At 39.7% G+C, this 18,847-nt stretch overlaps 1 protein-coding gene across 3 annotated transcripts in view; it reads left to right on the top strand.

Annotated features, from left to right (window-relative positions):
- Positions 1 to 14,573, top strand: part of LOC125327958 (protein only RNase P catalytic subunit) — a 41,423-nt gene extending 26,850 nt beyond the window's left edge. For all 3 annotated transcript variants that reach the window (XM_048308063.1, XM_048308065.1, XM_048308064.1), the window contains exons 6-8: positions 11,522 to 11,670; positions 12,285 to 12,480; positions 14,179 to 14,573. In XM_048308063.1, the coding sequence (XP_048164020.1) occupies positions 11,522 to 11,670; positions 12,285 to 12,480; positions 14,179 to 14,307 (474 nt within the window). In that variant the 3' untranslated portion in view covers positions 14,308 to 14,573. The remainder of the gene's footprint in view (positions 1 to 11,521; positions 11,671 to 12,284; positions 12,481 to 14,178) is intronic.
- The last annotated feature ends 4,274 nt before the right edge of the window (positions 14,574 to 18,847 follow it).

The raw sequence follows: 18,847 nt of genomic DNA, 5'->3' as shown, positions 1-18,847 counted from the left end.
ATGAAAGGGAAGAGGCTATCCCTATTCTACTTTTTACTTATTTTGTAAGGGTACATTTATGTAGTTCTTCCAAATAACCGAGGAGAAAGGAGGCAAGGCAAAAAAACTAAGAGTCAAAATAAAATAGTCCCTATGCTAATTCAGATTTATGCTTTTATCTGGGGTGTTAATCTAAATTAGATCAAATCAGATTAAACTAATATGTTTACTTGTGTTCATATAAAGAGGAGATCTCATTCAGGTAGCTGCTGCATTGTCCTATCCTTGCACAATGCTTCCTGTAGTGACTGTTAAAACTGGACCTGTACTTCTGTCATATCATTGATACCAATTTACCTCTTAGATAAATCAGAAAGTATTAGTGATGCTTATGTCTGTCCTTATCATTGTCCAGCTTTTATCCATTTACCTGCTTGCTTCTCTGCTCAACAAAAAGGAAGCAGTGAATTGGCAGTAATATTTCTTCTGCCTCTAATGTTTTGAATTTTTGAGTCTTGAGTTTTTAAGGAGTCACGTTGACATGGCTGAACAAGCTGTGTACAGTGTGTGTGTACTAGTTTGAAAACAAACCAGTGAGAGGCACCAAGTCAGAATAACAATTTGATGGGGAAATTAAAGAAAAAAAAAACAAAAAAAAAAACCCCACACTGGTTCAAACTGACAGAGTCAAGATAGTCAAGATACAACCTGACACCCTGTTAGTCAGGGTGGTGGTAGCAGTCCAGTGGAATGGTGGCTGCTGTCCTGAAGCGGTGATCCTATGGAAAAGGGTCTGCTCTTCCTCAGAATGTCCAGTGGTGACTATGTAGCTCCTGTCTTCTAGAAATCCAGTGGAAAGGTTGTCTCTGGTGTTCAGAATCTCAGATTATATCCAGGATGGAATGCTTGGTTCCTCCCTCTGGGTGGAGCATCTCACAATGGGGTAATGAGTCATGAGGCCAAGTGTTGATTAGGCTCATTAACAGAAGATGGTCCAGAGGGAGTTACCTCTGAGTCGTGAGGCATGGCATTGATGGGCCATTAACAGAAAGATAGTCTGGGGGGAGGAGGCAAGGAAACACTGCCCCTCCTGGTTTCAACAGCTCATGAGGATGGTAATAGAATACACTGCAACCCAGGACAGTTTGCCATAAGCTCTCTAACAGCAGCTAAAAGCCAGTTCAGTTCCAAAGGTTCTGAAGCTGTTACTGTTCAGAAGTTGTTCCTGACTTACGTGGTATACCAGTGTGGGAAGATCAACCTTGCTGCTGCCTTCTCTCCTTGTTTATTTCCTAATTGTGTGATACTTTGGTAAGCTAGGTAGCACTTACACTATACACTGGAAAAAAAAAAAGTAGAAGTATGATGCAGGTGTTTGTTAGAGCTGTGGTTCACTGGAGTTTGAGCTTCTATACTCAGTGCAAGCTTAAGAAAAGTACAGTGGAATACCTATTTCTTGAATGCTACCTATATCTGATTGATTGGTTGATAGGAATTAGCTTCCACCACAGCCCTAAGTTGCCGCACATGTGAATAAATAAAATTAAGTAGTAGTAAGAGGGCTGCAAACAAGTAGTCATAGAGCAGAACCAGTCAGTCTTAATGATGTTGATTTATCCTGCTCCTTATTAGGACCTTATTAGGAGTAGTTACCCTGGGCTCTTCTAATGTTAGTGTCACTATGCTTCTTTCATCGTCAGAAGTCATGTACATGGTATCACTGTAAAACATTGCAATGTGCTCTTTAAATCCATTTATGTGGAATGGCCATAAGACTCAATAGTGAGAGGAAGTGTCTTAAAGAATTGGAGGGTTTTGACATTTTCACTTCTCATTGATATGTATCTGCATATCATGCCTTAAAGAGTGAAATTTCTTAACTTTCCATTGAATGGGCATTCCCAAATGGGCTTTCAGAAATCTGAAATGCTATAGGTTAGGGACTTCTTTTTTGTCATCCCACCCACTCTCGTTTCCACAAGCCCATTTAGCCCACCAGCCTAGTTAACATAACCAGTAGTAAAACAGTTTTAACCATTTGCTATCTGATAAATTTGGTAAACAAAACACTTCTGATATTACAGTTCTGTCTTGCACTTGAGCACTGCTGTTCAGTCCTGGATGCTCCAGAGTTGTTAGCTGGGTATCTGCATCTTTTCCATGGAAATGGACAAAAGAGGGAAAGATGCAACGTAATTCCTCAAAACTGCTGGCTGGTATAGTCATATAGATACCTGGAAAGCATAACTCTGAGTCCCCAAGCCACAAGTTGCTTTAAAAAAATAGATCCTTTTATGAAATAGGGGTGGGGCTTGGGAGTTGTTCTTATTTGGCTTCTGTTGTCCAAGCCTTTCTGGTGGTCATATTTTCATATTCTCAAGCTTGTTTCTCTTGACAAGGGGAAAAAAACGGCTAAGTAGACAAAGTTTTTCATATAACCAGTTGTTCCCAAGGGGTTGAGCCTTTAGACAAATGGCAAATATTATCTGTAATTCATTTGTGTGAGCTGACAATATTATCTGTTTGTCAAATTTCTGTATCTTCTGAGTTAAAGAAAAATACTTCAGATAATACAGTGGCCTGCCCAGGGTCCAGGTATTGAGTATTGCAGACTGCTACCAATATACTTGCATTAAAAGCATCAAAGTAAAAAGATTCGATCTTGTGGATTTTAGCTATCATGGTGGGCTTTGAGACTTTCACTGCCTAGGATGTCCAGGCATGGACACTGCTGGCAGTGTTACTAGTAGTAAAATGACCTGTCTTCAAAGATTCACAATCAAACGTAATGGCTGTCAAGATAAATAATGCTGACCCACATTTTACATCAGCTGCATTACACTGCATCACATTTTTGTTGGTTTTGTAGGAACAGTGGGTTTCTTGCCAGGGTAAGCCTTGATCCAGCTGAGACAGTTGAACCTCTGTCTCATGGTACTGGCAGTGCAAGGTGTACTCATGTATATGAAAGTGCCCTGGGTTTTCTCCAATCTGGTAAATATAGTTATGCTCTTATCAATATTAAACAGATTCCCTCCTAGGTTCGTCCTTGCTGAAAGCTTTGGTTTCATGGTTGGCCCAGGACTGATAGGTCGGACTCTGACCACACAGCTGCTCCTCCCTCTCAGACCTTTGTGCTTTAGTTTGCTTCTGCTGATTTTTATACTGTTGAAGAAGAATATTTTATATGTTCTCTTTCATATTAAACAAAATTTTTCTGTTCCTGACCTTCATAGAGAAATCACCACTCATTTCAGTAGTGTTTGTTAATGTATTTATATGTGTTAAGAGCTGCAAAGGTTCTTACTGAAACAATTGTTTTAGAAGGTGTATAAAAGTTTTGAAGGTAACCTCTGTATAAAAATCTGTAGCAGGCAACTGGAAAATAGTACTAATGAGAAACAGCAGAAAGGCAGTGTGAAAATTGTGTTATAAATATTTGCAGCATGTTGTACTCTGATGCTTTTTTTCAACTGCAAGTTGTCAATTTACTGATGTTTCCTTGGTTATCATGTCATTCTACCTGGATGTCTGTTATCCTGTGAACATAGAAAGAGTCCTTATGTTAAAGTATTTGTGGAACTCTCAAGTTTATTAAAATCTGGGATGTCTCTGTAGAAGCATATGTTTAATATACCATAACAGCATCATGCCTGTGCCTGCTGTTACAGTGATGTCCCCAGCTGCTGCAGGACCTTTTCTCAAAGAAAAAAAGTACTGTCTGGGACTTTTTGAACCACAAATAGGACACAGGGAAAACACTTAACAACACACTAGGTCAGTCACGCTGTACAGACATCTGCATAGGACAGTGGTGAGAGCTGAGGTGTTTGTACCTTTTCAACTGTCAGTTTCAGTCTTAAAAGCTGATTTTAGTCCTGCACCGAGTTATTTCCTATCTGTGGAAAGGATCAGTCAAGCTTGTGCTTTCATTTTCATAACATCCCATTACCACTGCCGCCGCCACCACCACCTGGAGATTCTGCTCACATTCTGGATTTTCAGCACTTAAATATAACTTCTGATCCACTCTATGAAAATCTTAAGACTGGCACAGCTCCATTGGGTTCACAAATGTTCCTTTTTAACAGCTACATGGTTTCTAGTTCATTTCCAATAGCTAGATTTTTACATTGTTTCTAAAATGAAAAATGGTAAGAGAAACTGCCTTATGTCCTTACTTCTTTGTATACAGTGCTCTGATAATAGTAGAAAAGCAAGACTACCAATGTAATTGCAAAGACTAGCTTTCCAGTGAAAGAAGGCAGACCCCTGAAGCTGTGACTTCAGCAGGACAGTTATTCCATTTACAGTCAGTGGCTCTGACAGGTAAAGTTTCACATCTGAAGCTTATGCAAGAATAAGAGTAAAACCTCCTACCTGTTCATTTTTATGTAACTTTCTTCCTTAAGAGTATAAAGATGATGTATGTGTAATATTGGTGCAAGAAGCAATGTGTAGTGATCAGTAAGAAAATACTGTTGAAGAAACAGCAGTACAGGCAGAAAGAATTAAAGGATGAGAACAAAGGATAGTATTGATATGTGGAAATGCAAAGGGAACACTTGCAGGTTTTACACATTTCTTTTCCTACTTTGGTATAATCACAGAGACTGTTACCACCTAACTCCTCTCCTTGGTGTGGCGGGTTGATACTTTCTAATCTTTTGTAAATCTCCAGGTTTTGGTACAAAATAGTAGGTTCTCAGGAGATGTCTGGTTAAAATCGAATCCACGTAAGCTGCCCCTTATATATTGTCAAGATCTTGGTATTTATTCTTTTTTACAAGAAAGAAGATGAGTAAAAGGAGAGATAAAAGTATACAACAGTATGAGCTATGGAGAAAAAATACCTCAAAGAAGATCAGAAAAGAACAAATACCTTTATCCTTTTACATGACTCTAGAAAGGAAGACATTCAGAAAATTTAAGTTCATGAACAAAAATGGTTTGGTACCAGTCCACAACTAAAATAGAAAACTCTAAGTTTTAATTAAAAGAGAGAAAGTAAGTTGTTAGGACTGGGCTATAGTTAATGGTGAATTGGACATTTCCCACTTGCTATCCTAGCAGAATGCTGCTTTGGATTTCAGATTCACCCTTTCTCTTACATCTTTATTCCTACTTCATAATTGCTGACACAACATCAAAGGGTCTGCTTGTACATTTAAATCAATATTACATTTTTTAGTAAGTGCTTGGGAAAGAAAATAGTATTGTAGCTGATTAACAAAATTTTTGGATTTAGAAACTTGACTGGCACTGAAGTAATTTACAGTATTCAACTTCCAAAAATGCAGTTAGACAGCTGAAGAATATTTGTTTGTCTGTGTATTTCTTGAATTGTAAGAGTCAGAAAAATTTGTCTGTTTTTCTCTTTTGCAACTTGTACTATAAAATTCAGCAATTCCCCAGCTGTCCATATCTTCTTTAGTCATCATTTCTAGAGTTCTTGGCATTGTTCATTTAATAGCATGCTATGTTAACTATTGTCACTACCCGTTTTTCTTCCTTCTATTTGTGGTTGAACTTCATTCATCTAAAGATCATGGTGATGAAAATATTGCCATTCAAAAGCAGAGACATTCAAAAAGCGTGAGCAAGAATGTTCACACTAAAAGGTTTCTCAGGTGTAAGGTTTGACAAAGTGGCTGAGATCTTTCAAAGATGACAGTCCATTCAAAAAAACCAGATTCCAAAAAGCTAGTGGCTCCTCCCCCTGATGATCCCCCACCTACCTCCCCATTCTTCATGTCATACACACACTTCAATTCTGTGTTTAAGTTGTCTATGTATTTCTTCGCTCTCTGCATGCATCCCACTGTGATTCTGTTAATTCTCCTAGGAAATACTGCTTCACTGCTGGTCAGATTACTCCTTGTGTCTTTTGAGAATAAGACAGAGCAGAATATGACTGTAATTAGATAGAAAATACCTATTTCAAAACATTTTTTTCTTATATGGTTCTCTGCTGGAAGGATAGGCACCTATCCCTCCCTATCTGCACAGGAGAAATTCATAATAGTCTTACCAAATCTGAAGTTGATTTACACAGTTTTGGTTTATATTGTGCTGTTCTCTGAGCTCATCAGTAGAATAAAAGACAGGGGTGGCTCTGTTTGAAATTGGAAACTTTACCTACAGTTTATAATACAGCAAAATGTAGTCTCAGAGATTATTTACAAACATATTCCTTCTACATTCAGAATTGTTTCAGGGATTATCTTGAGCAGATTGCATCTTCAGTTGAAATCAAATGGAGTTGTAATTAAAGATATCCCCATTACTGGTATAACAGCCAGGATACCATGAATACAGAAAAATACAAATTGTGCTGTTGCTTCTGTATCTGACCTGAATATATTTACAGCTACTCTGCTTCATTCTCCCCACTACTCAGGATACAAGATGGTTCATTAGCTTGGTCACACAGTCCATGGGGTATTGTTGTAGTTAATTTTGACCTGAAAGGAATGCATTTACATTCACCCAGTGTTGCAACTGAGCCAAGTCCTCCAGGCAGTGGGAACACTGGACTGTGCAGGAGCACCAGGTGTCTTGGTACACACTTGATACCAGTTAGTTTGGACCTGACTGCAAAAGCATCTTTGGCCTCTGAACACAAACTTACTCTGCAAGTAGCAGAGCTATATTTAGGCATCACCTCATCTGAGCAAACTGAGGCTACTGTACCATCCTCAGTCTATATTAAATCAACTTGGGAATCTGCTTCTGTGGTTTAGTTTTCCTGCTCAATCAATAATCTGCCTTTGATTAATAGTGTTGACTGTTAAGAGTGAAAGCTAACATCTAAAAATGAACTGCAAATTTTAATGAATTGTGATAGGGAGTTAAGGCATATCTCTAGTGAATGTGTCAAGAGAGGATAAGTCAATTCTAGGTGCAGAGTCAATGCAGACAGGTTAAAACATGTTAAACATTGTGTGATTGCCATCATTGATGTGTGAAGTGCTGTCACTGGTAGAGTTTTGCATCATGATGTGTTACATCAATCTAAATAGTTTTACTGTAACACAGGATACAAATATTCCCAACAAAATTGTTTCTGCAGTATTGCAGAGATCCCTGGTGTTGTAAGGGATAATTCCAAGGGTTAGCTGTTGGCTGTCTGAAGAGCAGAAAGTAAACCAGGCTGATTAATCTGTGACTGTTACTTACTCATCCATCACTGCTTTCCCTTCAAAGTAGCTACTCCCTTGCTAGTCAGGGACAGGTAATCTCTAGGGAAATCAAGAAATGTGTATACTGCCCTTGTATTTGAGTTAAGAGGACTTGAGACTAATTTATACTGTGTCATCAATAATAATGTGGAGAATATAAGCAGCATTTGTATTTGGTGCTGTGGTAATGGTATTGAATGTGGTTTGGTGAAATTACCAGGCTCAGTGAGAAAGTCCAGCCTTTCTTGCAAGCAGCACACATGCCTTCCCTGAATAACTGGCTGTCCTGTGGGAAGAATCTCTGGCTTCTCATCGTGTCTCTCTCCTGTGTGTGGACTAAAGTAAACAGGTTTTTCTTGAGGTTATTTTCTTGGTCTACAGTATGGAAAAGGGGAACCAAAAATGGTGAAACTCTTAAATAAATGTGGTGGTGAAAGGAATTCATTCATAGAATCATAGAATGTCTGATTTGGAAGGGACCTACAAGGATCATCAAAGTCCCAACTCTTGGCCCTGTGCAGGACACCCCAAGAATTGCACCATGTCCCTGACAGTGTTGCCCAAGCACTTCTTGAACTCTGTCAGGCTTGGTGCTATGACCACTTCCCTGGGAAACCTGTTCCAGTTCCCAAACACCCTCTAGGTGAAGAACCTTTTCCCAATATCCAATCTAAAACTCCCCTTACCCAGCTTCAGGCCATTCCCAGGACATGGGTTCTGTCACTGGTCACCAAAGAGATCAGTGCCTGCCCCTCCTCTTCCCCTCAAGAGGAAGCTGTAACTGCAGTGAGGTCTCCCCTCAGTCTCCTCTTGTCCACACTGAACAGACTGAACATGACCTCTGTGCTGCTCGTACGGCTTCCCCTCCAGGCCCTTCACCATCTTCATTGCTCTCCTTTGGATGCTGTCAAACAGCTTAATGTCTGTTTTATATTGTGGCACCCAAAACTACACCCAGGACTCGAGGTGAGGCCGCACTAGTGAAGTGGGACAGTCACCTCTTTTGACTGACTCCAATTTCTTGCTAAACTTTGGAGACAATGCTTATGCTTAGCCCTGCCTGACAGAGTGCAGTAATGGCAGCTCTGAACCTGTGGTCTGTGTTGGAGTTTCTTTTGCAGTTTCACAGCTACAGTTGGGTGGGAGGCAGCACTAACAACAGGTATAAATAGAGCAGTTTGTTGCTCTTACTAGCAGATAACCTGTAGGTGAGTTTTGCTTTTAAATGGCAGTTAGTGAAACCAAATGTTTAAGCAATGTCGAGCATGATTTATTAATAAAAAATGTGATTTAAATATTTTTTGGTGGTTACTTCTTCATGCTATAGGTGTATACAGGTGAGTCACTTTTTGCTGAATCACTGAGTGGTGTGCCTCCCAGCAGCAGTGTGTAGGGATTTCCCATTTCACAAGTGGGAATCTACCAGTAGTACCTAAGGAGAAAAGCTGTCCTACCTCCAGGTGACCTTTGAAACTGGGGACACATGGCACAGTGTGACCTAGTGATCAGAAAGGGACTGGCAGTGAAGTCTTAGGAAATCCGTATCCTGCTCTGTAGATAGTTCCTTGTATGAGTTAGAGTAATTAATCTATCTTCCTTGTGTTCCATTATACACTCATGTAACTTTGGGAAATACTAGATTAATAAAATACCCCTGACTTTTAAAATGAGAGATCACTACTGCTGTTTTTGTATTAACACCATTATGTTCAGTTAGTTTCCTCTGTGACTGAAAAAAGTGTTACTGAGTGTCTCACATCTTCCTTTCTTGAGAAGCAGCCAGGCATGGGAGTAGACACACTTAGGAAACCCCCCATGTAAGTTCTCTGACTCCTTTCAGACCACCCCCATTAAGTGCCCAAGCCTAAAGTGAGATAAAATGCTTTTTGCTAAAGTTGTGTCAGATTGGGGGGGTGTGCAGTACAAAATTATTTTTATCTTAGGAAAACAGAAATAATTTCTATCTTCTGTATTTTAGTTGTGTAAGATTAATATCTGTGTTAAGTAGAGGAGGGACAGTAGGTTGTTATGTAAGCAGGAGTTTCAAAATGTTAAAATGTTGACTCTTTAATATTCCTACATTTTAAGCCTGGTTCAAGTTTTTCCATTGCTGTAGCTAATGTATACCAGCCTCTCAATTTTTTTCCAGAAGCACTTCACACTAGAAAACCTCATATATTAATAATATGTAGGACAAGGAAGTCCACATGACTAACAGGTACAAAGTGCCACTAGTTATAACCTCCAGAAAGAAAGACTTACAGGAGCTGGATCCAAGACACTTTAAGTCTTTCATAAACTTGGGAACAGCCACTATTGACCAATCTGTATCTGGAACAGTTTTTTAACTTCGTTTTTCACATTATTTTTTGCTAACCTTCCCTTAATGTAGCGAAGCATTAGGCAAAAAGAAAAAGTATTTTCAGTTGGAATTTGTAAGGGTTTGCTAAAGTTACTCATGGTTATTATTTCTTCACTGTTGACTTCTGTACATGAAAATGTCTGTGGATGCAGTAGCTACATTCCTAAGTTTCATTAGCTGTAATGAACTCAGATTAACCAACTTAATTCTCCTTTGGTATTTGTATCCAGCTATTTGCAGGCCTGGTTCAGTGCATGAGAAGTTACTGAATTTGACCTTTTCCTGCTCATGTTATGTTTTGTTTGTTTTAACTAGGGAAAAGTAGATTGTATGCATGTATAGCCAATAGCCAGTGTGATCTCCTGGAAGCAGGAAGCCAGTTCCAATAGGTACTGTTAGGTGTTTGTGCTTTTCATTAGCACCAAGCCCCTATATCTGTACGAAAACAGAGCCTTTAGTCCCTCAGAATCAATACTGGCAACAGCAGCTTATAGCTCAACAGTTTGAATTAATGTAGAAAATCTTCTGGCCTTCTCTCCCCGATCTCAGATCCAGATTCATGGCATAAATTTGAGCCATCTGCAGGTCCTTTCCGGTGAAGGGCAGTCCCACACTTCCTGTCCTCACCACCTCCAGCAATGTGTTCCCATCAGTCATTGAACCTTTGACTCAAGTCTGTCTGTTGGGTTGCTGCAAGCTCAACTCTACAAAAAAAAAGTCTTTTGTTGGATTAGTGAGCTTGTGGGTAGTTGTGACATAGATCTGACACAACAGAAGTAGTGAGAATGTGCATCTTGAGAGAAGACTGAGTGTTGAGAGAAGACTGAGTGGGGCCACTCCTTTCTCTTGGTACTTGAAGGTAGATGAAACAAAATGCATTGTGAAATGGCACACAACAGTTACATGAACAATTCTTTCCCTGAACCAAAAGCGAGTGATACCAAAAAACAATAAGGATCACAAATAGAAGAAAAGGAGGGAAAAGAGCAAGAGGAGAAGGGCAATTGAAGGTATTACAGAGAGAAAAAGTAACAAGGAAGAGAGAAGTAGCTAGAAAAGCAGGAAGAAGGATTAAAGAATAATCAGGAGATTGTATGTTGACAAATAGTGGCAGCAAATGCAGGTAAAAATTAGGAAATACCTTTCCCTGGTGGTTGTGCATACTGTCCGTGTCTTTCAAATATGAGAGATATATGAATCTCAAGAAAGAATTCTTCTGTCTTTCTGGGTCGAACTGAAATGCCATTGTTTGTGAGCATTCCACAGTAATAACCTGGATGCTGAAGGCCAGAACCTTTGTCCTCCCTGAACTCAGTCTGGGTGAAGCAGGGAGGGAAAGTCCCGGGCACAAGTGTCTGTCCTGAGAAGTACTTGCTGCCGAACAGGCACAGCCCTAAGAGGCTGCTGAAAGGCTGCTGAAAGGCCCTGTGAACGCACCTCAGTGTGTTGGCTCACAAGTGGCCGGCCAGTCTGGATGTGGTTTTCATAAAGCCTTAATCCCGCGGTCAGGGATTTCCATCTCCTGCCGCTCGCTGCTTCCCCACAGGGCAGCTCGGGCCGTGTAGTTCTCCAACTCCGCCAGCAGGTGGAGCTGGAGAGGCGGTGTGCTCAGGGCTCCCGGTGCTCCGTGATGAGAAACGGGCATTACTTAAATCCCAGCGTGATTCACTTCCCGCAGCTGTCTTGGAACTTCCTGACATCTCCATACAACTCTGTCCGAGGTCATTCATGTCATTTAAACTGCAAGAGCTGGCGTATACAAGCACTGTATTTTCTGTCTGGTTGAGAGCAGCTTCCTTCAATGAATTGGTTTGTCATTTCTTTTTTTTCTTTGTGATTAGGGAATTAAATCGGTTAACTGCCTAATTCATATTGCAGTTAAGAACTCTGTGAAACGAGAGTAGTCTAGAAGTCCCTCTAGTTGAGACACACATGAAAATGTTCCCTGTCACTCTGTTTTTACAGCTAAAAAAATTTGTGTTTGCTTTGTTTTCTGCAGCTGTTTGATGCTGTCAACTGCCTGGCAAAAGAGAATGCCCGGTTGCTTGTGCTGGGCCGCAAACATATGCTGATCAACTCTTCAAATTGGAAAAGAGAGATTATGAAGGAGATGCAGAATAAGGCAGACTTCTTCTTTGCTGAAAATATGTAAGTTGAAGAAAATGGCTCAATATAATAGAGACCAACACCTGATTTATGTGCATTTTGCTCTAGTTTTTAGTACCATTACTAGTATCTCTATCTCTGTGTGTGAAAGAAACATATCCCTCGCTATACTTGCTTCAAAAATACATAAAAGGTGACTTTCATCACTTAGAATCGTATTGACAGCTGTGTGGTTTATTAGGATTTATGGCTGATAAAACCACTGCCAAGAGCACAGTGCCTTGAACTTACAGAATTTCTGGTAGCATCAGTGTGTGGTTGTGGTCTGCTGCTGTGTGGGGGTACACTGTTGAGTTTTAGCAGTTCTGTTCCACATTGCATGGTACTCTTAAACTTTGTGGCAGGAGATTTTATTGTCCTATTATCAGATTGTGATAAGAGAAAAATGTGCTATATGTAGCATGCAATTAATTTTTATTGCGCTCCAGTTTTTGGCGCCCTGTGGTAAGTAATTTTTTATTTTACCAGGGAACTAGAGTAGTGGTGGGAATTTTCAGTGTTGCTGATGAATAAATCTTGATCAGCATTTGAATCACTTCCTGCAACCACTTACTGCCGTGTGAATGATGACTGTCTTTTCCATTTGTTTTGTGAAGCTCTGAAGATGATGCCTTCTTGTTATATGCCACTCTCCGATCAGGCAAGCATTGCAAGTTTGTTACTAGAGACTTCCTCCGGGATCACAAGGCTTGTCTTCCCGACAGTCTGACACGTCATCTGTTCCGTAAGTGGCAGCGTGGACACCAGATAGTGTTCTTCCCTTCTGCAGAAGGAAGGAGTATGAAGTTTTTGGTAAGTTTTCCTGCTGCAGTCAGAAAACACACAGAGCATATTCACTGAAGATACATTATTTCAAACTCTGGATGCCAGAATATCATGGTTAAGTTTAAGAAATAGATTTGTTGCAATGTGCTCAAAACTCCCATGTTAACTGAAAATTCACTGGATCCACAGAGCATGCCACAAACAAGAAAATTGTCAGAAAGCCAAGAAATGCTACCTAAATGCTTACAGTGTAAATATAAATAAAAGTTTGTGTATACAAATCTTTCCAGTGCTGGAAACTCTGTAACCATTCCTGGCCTCATTAAAACCTGAGTGTCAATGTTTTAATTTATTTAAACTTTGAAATCCCTTATTCTCCTCTGCAGCACTATTATAAAATATCATGCTTCTAATTTTACAATAGAAATTATTTCATCTTTATTTTAAAGAAGCAGAAAAATACAGGTATTTCAGTATTTACTGTAATAGTAATCTAGCATAGGTATAGTTTCATGAGGGAAAGCCCAGAACAGTCAGGTTTATAGTTAATATTCAGCTGCAGAAAATGCAGTAATGTCATGTTATGGCAGAATACTACTGTTATTGTCTAGGAGACATGTATCCTTGTGAACAACACATTAACAGGATTGCAGCTCTTTTAAGATTTTTCTAGGGAAAAATTCATCGTGACATTCTACATGCAGTTTTTTGTTATCTGGTCTGTCTGGTTATTCCTGGCTTAAAGGAAAACTGCACCTATGCAGATTAATTTTCTTCCTTCTCTGGTTAAAATTGTAAAATAACATTGATAATTACAAACAGAGATAGCAGTCTGTAAGAATTACACAGCCTTTCATTCAGTGTTGCCATATATACATTTCTTCTTATGGAGCCATAATGAATGTTGGGTTACCTGAGGTACACCTTGTTTCTTTCTTTTGTACAAAGGGACTACTAATTTTCACATCTGAATTCCCATAGAAGTGATTTGGATGATTGATATTCCCAGTCATAGCTGTTTTCTAAGTTATTCTGGAAGCTACCACAGGAAAGTAGATTTCCAAGATTATACATATGGAGTGATAGTATGTCCTGACAACCATAATTACCAACCAGTAATGTTTCTTTTGCATTTGTCTTATATATGTTGAATTAGTATACCTGTAACATAATAGAACAGAAAAATTGTTTATTCTATTTGTTCAACCAGATGCTTCTGAAAGTGTTAGTGATAAACCCTCTTCTTACATCTCCTTTTCTTACATCTCCTTGGGACAGAGCAAGTCAGCTCTGTAAAGAGAGAGACTGGGAGAACAAATACAAGATGTCATTAATGTCATTAAATCCTATGTTCAAGCCTATAAACTCCACATCCTGAGTAATTCCCATATGATTTCATTTAACTGAATAGAACAACAATCATTTTGCTATTTCTAGAACTTGAGTGCATTATGCTGAAATCATTAGTATCTGGTGCTGATGGAAGATAGAATTTATAATGACTCCTAAACCACAAAATACTGAAAGATAGTTTAGTTTTTTCTCCAGTACTAAAATGTAGAATTTGTTTTGTGTAAGAAAATAAAATGAGAGTTGTTAAGAGATAAAACTATGGAGACTTTTAAGGTAAGCATTGGAAGTCATAACTACCTGTAATTGATATTTTAGTAATATGTTGTATAAAGTCTAAAAAAAACCCGTTTTTCCTCTGTTTTTTCCCAACAGCCTGCTTTCCATTATGACTGTGTGGTGCAGACTACAGGTGATACATGGCATATTCCCTATAAAGATGTTTTTGAGGAAAAATACTCATATCAAGTACCAAGAAAATGGCTCTGCATTCAACAGAAATGATGAAAAATGGAATTGGACAAGCTGAAGCTGCCTTTTTTTTTTTCGTAATTTCTGTTGCTGGCTAGGAGAACTCAGCAGGACAATTATGGGATTAATGTGTGAGGTGTGTAACTAAAGAAAATTCAGTGACTGCATTTTGACGAAATCATTCCTGCATACAACTGTTAACATCAGTGGGGCCCAGGGGGGATGAATTAGGTCCATTATTTCCATTTTTACAGGCAATTTTTGTGATTTGAATTAAAACTTGATTTTTCCTGTTGGAATTACAGCTTGGACATTTTTATCTTTTATTTTTCTCAAGCTTTTCATCTACACTGAAATGCATAAACTCTGTATGTTGAAGAAATTAAGCAGGACTTGCAAAGTACCTTCAAAGTTTGTGGGGCTGGCCTTGCAACAGAGTTGCACAATGTCTACCTCTGGTCAGTGAAGCTAAGGGGGACAGATGGTGCATTTATCATTCGCCAGACACACACAGACCCAATACTTCCTCTTGATCACATAGAATGCAAGAGGTTGGTTATAGCAATAGATAGCAATCATTTGTTTGAAAGAATAAGAAAACAACCTGTGGAATGGTCTGTGGCTCTTTGACACTCCTAAGTTTTCCATTTCTGACAGGATTTGGAATCACTGCAATAATTTGCTTATGGAAATGCATGGATTTTTTAAAATTAAAATTGATAGCTAGAAATTCTTAAAGGCAATAATAGGATGAAACTGATTCTTGTACATTTCTATAAAATCTGTCCCAAGTTATAAAGCAAAAAAATAGTATAAATTACAGGAAAAGTGTTCTAAGTTATTTGTAAGCATATGTGTGGTAAATGTGTATGTTTATTGCACCTACAGCTTTAATGCAAACCTTTCTTCCCCAAAAACAGAAATGCCACATAAATCTCAGATGAAATATCCTGGGTTTGTCACATCTGTCTTGTACAAAAATCGTCTGTTTGAAACTGAGATGAACCATGAAGATCTTTTTGTATAGAACTTCCAGTTCTGAGCTCTTGCAGGACCCCATGACAAGCTCCCTCAGGACTCAGCATTCAAGCATGTTCCTTGCTATTTTTTTTCCAGGACAATCCTGGCACATGTTCTACTTCTGCTATCAGTTTGTAAACCAGCAGGTGTGATTTGCATAGAGTCATGTCCTTCAGGTACAGAAAGTGTAGAGGAGCTGGGTGCCTCTTAAGGTAACATAAAACCTTGGCTTTAAATTCATCATATTGTTGGTAGTGTTCATCACAGACCCTTTCCTGACGGAACATAACAGCTCCTATGAGTCCACTAGGGAAGGCAGAGAGATTGGATCTACTTCTCTCAATCCTCAATACTTTTAATTTGTCAGAAGATTGCTTTTACAATTCTTTAAGTCAGAGAACTGCCACATCTCCTTTAAAGTGGAAATACTCCTTTCAAATTAGGTGTCTGCTCCTGTACAGGACTGCTTAGTTAGTAGCTACTGCTCTGTACGAGGCTGCCTCACCCTCTGTATGAAGTTCTGCATGGCATGAGCTGCTGTGAATCAGCGCTGTTACAGTCCTTGTTTGGTACTAGCTCTGATGGTCATGCAGCCCAAAGCAATGCAGAGCTGGGTCTTAAAAATTTCTTTTGGCTAGGTCAGAATTGGCATTGTTACACTCAACTAGCACCATTGCACAAGTACTGGAACCTGTGTGGGAGTGGGGTTCAGATGTCAGGCTGCAGAAGCTGGGTCCCTGCAGCAGCTCTGCCTTAGGTCAGCCCTAGCTGAGCAGAAACTTCACCTTCAGGATATCCATTTCATTGCCAGACATGTTCATCTGTTAAAGTTTGTATTTTACCTCACCCTGGTCATTAACAGACATGCATAATATCCATATATAACTGTAATAAATGCATCCTCTACTTCCTTTTTACTGAAGACATGTCCCTAATCAATCACATGGGTTTCACCTCAAAAACTGTTCGTACAAAGATACCGTAATGCCTCCTAAATAATAACAACACTTCCTAAATACACATTACTAGTATATTTAGGGAATGATGGAACGGAATAGGGAATTTACAGTTGGAAGGTGTTACAACATTGGTGTCAGATTTGTGACTTCTTTTTTCTATGTTTGCTGATAATACACTTCTCTATAGATCCTTGCAGGGAATTAATGGCTTCTCTGGAACCAGAGGGGAAATATTAGTGATGAACATACAGACTTTATCAGCTGTATACCTGTTACATACATGCACATGGTATCCAGAGGCTCAGTTCTGACTGAGGTTAATTGTTTTAATTTTATTTAAGACTCTGTGAAATAACATTTTTGTGTTGCTCTAAGTCTTCAAATTTCAGATCACTGAAATATGGCATTTCAAGATAACAATGAATATGAGGATTTGCTTCTAAGTATCTAAAAGGAATTCTGAGGGTTTCACTGGCAATAAAAATTAATGTGAGAGCCAAACCAAAGCCAATAGCTAATAGCAGATCTATTTGACAGCTACTGCTGTTTATATAGTGGTACAGTAAAAATTCAAGGTAATTTATTACACAGATGGGTTCATGCTGAATGCCAGAAAGGCAACTCCTCCAAACAGCACAGCAATTGGTACCCCCAGATAGACACTGACTGCCATTTACTACCATACTGAGTGAGAACAGGAATCAGAAGGAATGTGCCCTTAGCTTAGCTTGCTGTGTGCCATGGAGACAGAGACACGCTGGCAAAATAGAGTTGAGAAGGACTGAACTGATTCAGCCTGCACTCCAGCTGTTATCACCTCCAAGACTCCCCACTTACTGCTTACCGTATTAAAAAGATGACTGTGAGAACAGCTTTCCTCAGGATCCTACAACACAGAATTTGACTGCATATGGTTGATCAGAAGTGATTAATGTTAAACCACAACCATGTGATTGCTCTTCTGAAACAATGCTGTACTCTGGAAGCTATGTCCTGAAAGTAGCATGACTTCCACTCCATCATGTCCATGGTATTGAGCAACTATTACTCTTTCCTTTATCTAATTCAAATACTGAGTCTTTTATTCCAAACTTAAGGATTTTCTTGATTACTATTTGGCAATCAAGCTGAATGCTTGATACTTACTTCCATTTTCTCATCCCCTTTTTCTCAAGGGAAAAAAAATCATTCTAGAGAATAAAAGCTTTGTAGATGGAAGAACTGTAAAGGTAGGGATCATCATCTTGGAGAAACTAGTCTTAAGAGACAGAGGTCATAAGAATCACAAGTGTTCTGGAGGGAATGCCTAGGGATCCATTGTTGGCTCTGTCAGTACAAAAGCATCAAATGGTACTGGCAGATAGCAGGTTCAGATAAAAGGTGAGGTTTCAGACAAAACCACACAACATGTTGTTACACTGAGCAACTCTTTGCCATGGCATGTCTTGGATTCAAGAAGTTCACGGGGGTTCAAGGGGAGACCAGCAAGTGCATGAAGGGGAACCAGCAAGGGTTACTAAATAAACAGACACTATCCCTGCCTTGGAAAGTCCCTCCAGATGGCTGGAAAATGGGAGAGGATTCAGGGAGTGTACCATTAAAGGATCTCTCTAATCTGAATACCTTGGGTATCCCCCCTTTGGCCACATTTGGAGACGCAGCATTGGATAAGACGGGCTCCGTGTCTGACCCAGCGGACGCAGTCATACATTTTCACGTTCTCTGTGTTCCAGTGCTTGCATTACACCTTTGAACGTTTCATGTGTGCCCACAAAGTCCTTCCCTAATGAAAGGGACCAACTCTGAGTCTTGTAATACATAGTGGGATATTATTCTCCCATAGTATTAACAAACAAAGAGAAGTATTTTGAAAAATTTGAGAATGCAGACTTTTAATGTGTGGCATACACAAAATCCACCTTTTATCTGTTATTTCAACAAAGAATAAACTCACCTAATAATTTTTAAATAGAGGTGTGGATACCAGAACGAAACTTTTCCAACTCTTTTAATGAGCAACTTTAAAAAAATGCCTTCCCACAAAGAGTAGGGGAATTCCAAGATGTTGAAAGGCAAAAAGAGCATACATTCACGAGTTTAAATTTGGGGAATTTCCCTTTGCACTGGACACCGACAAAAAGTCTTTTAAACATCGCATTGTAACGCAGCTGCGGCAACAACTACCTATGAATATCTCAAACAAGTTTTTTTAAGTATTCGCTTTAAAGTCATTCTCATTGAAGAGGACAGGTGGAAATACTTAGTTTGGAACTTAAGGAGGGGTTTTGTTTTCTTTTATCCAGTGTTGATGGATGCCGCGATGATACTTTTATTCCGTTTCCTGCTGTTTCCGTGCGCATTTCCTGAAGCACGTCCGACGGGCTTTCAGGTTTCCATGAATCAGAAGCACCCGCGGAGCCGGACAGCCGCAGCCCGCTGCTGACCCAGCTCCGCACTGCGCCCGCCACGGGCGGGCCGGGCCGCGACGCGGCGGCCGCGGGGCTCGGGCATGCGCAGCGCCGGGGCCGGAGCGTGACGGTGCGGAAGCGGCGCGCGCCTCCGCGCCTGCGCGGGGTGGGCGCGTGACCCGGAAG

Source organism: Corvus hawaiiensis, chromosome 6 (genome assembly GCF_020740725.1).
Source record: "Corvus hawaiiensis isolate bCorHaw1 chromosome 6, bCorHaw1.pri.cur, whole genome shotgun sequence".
Taxonomy (NCBI): Eukaryota; Metazoa; Chordata; class Aves; order Passeriformes; family Corvidae; genus Corvus; species Corvus hawaiiensis.
This window is presented reverse-complemented; position numbering and strand designations above follow the sequence as displayed.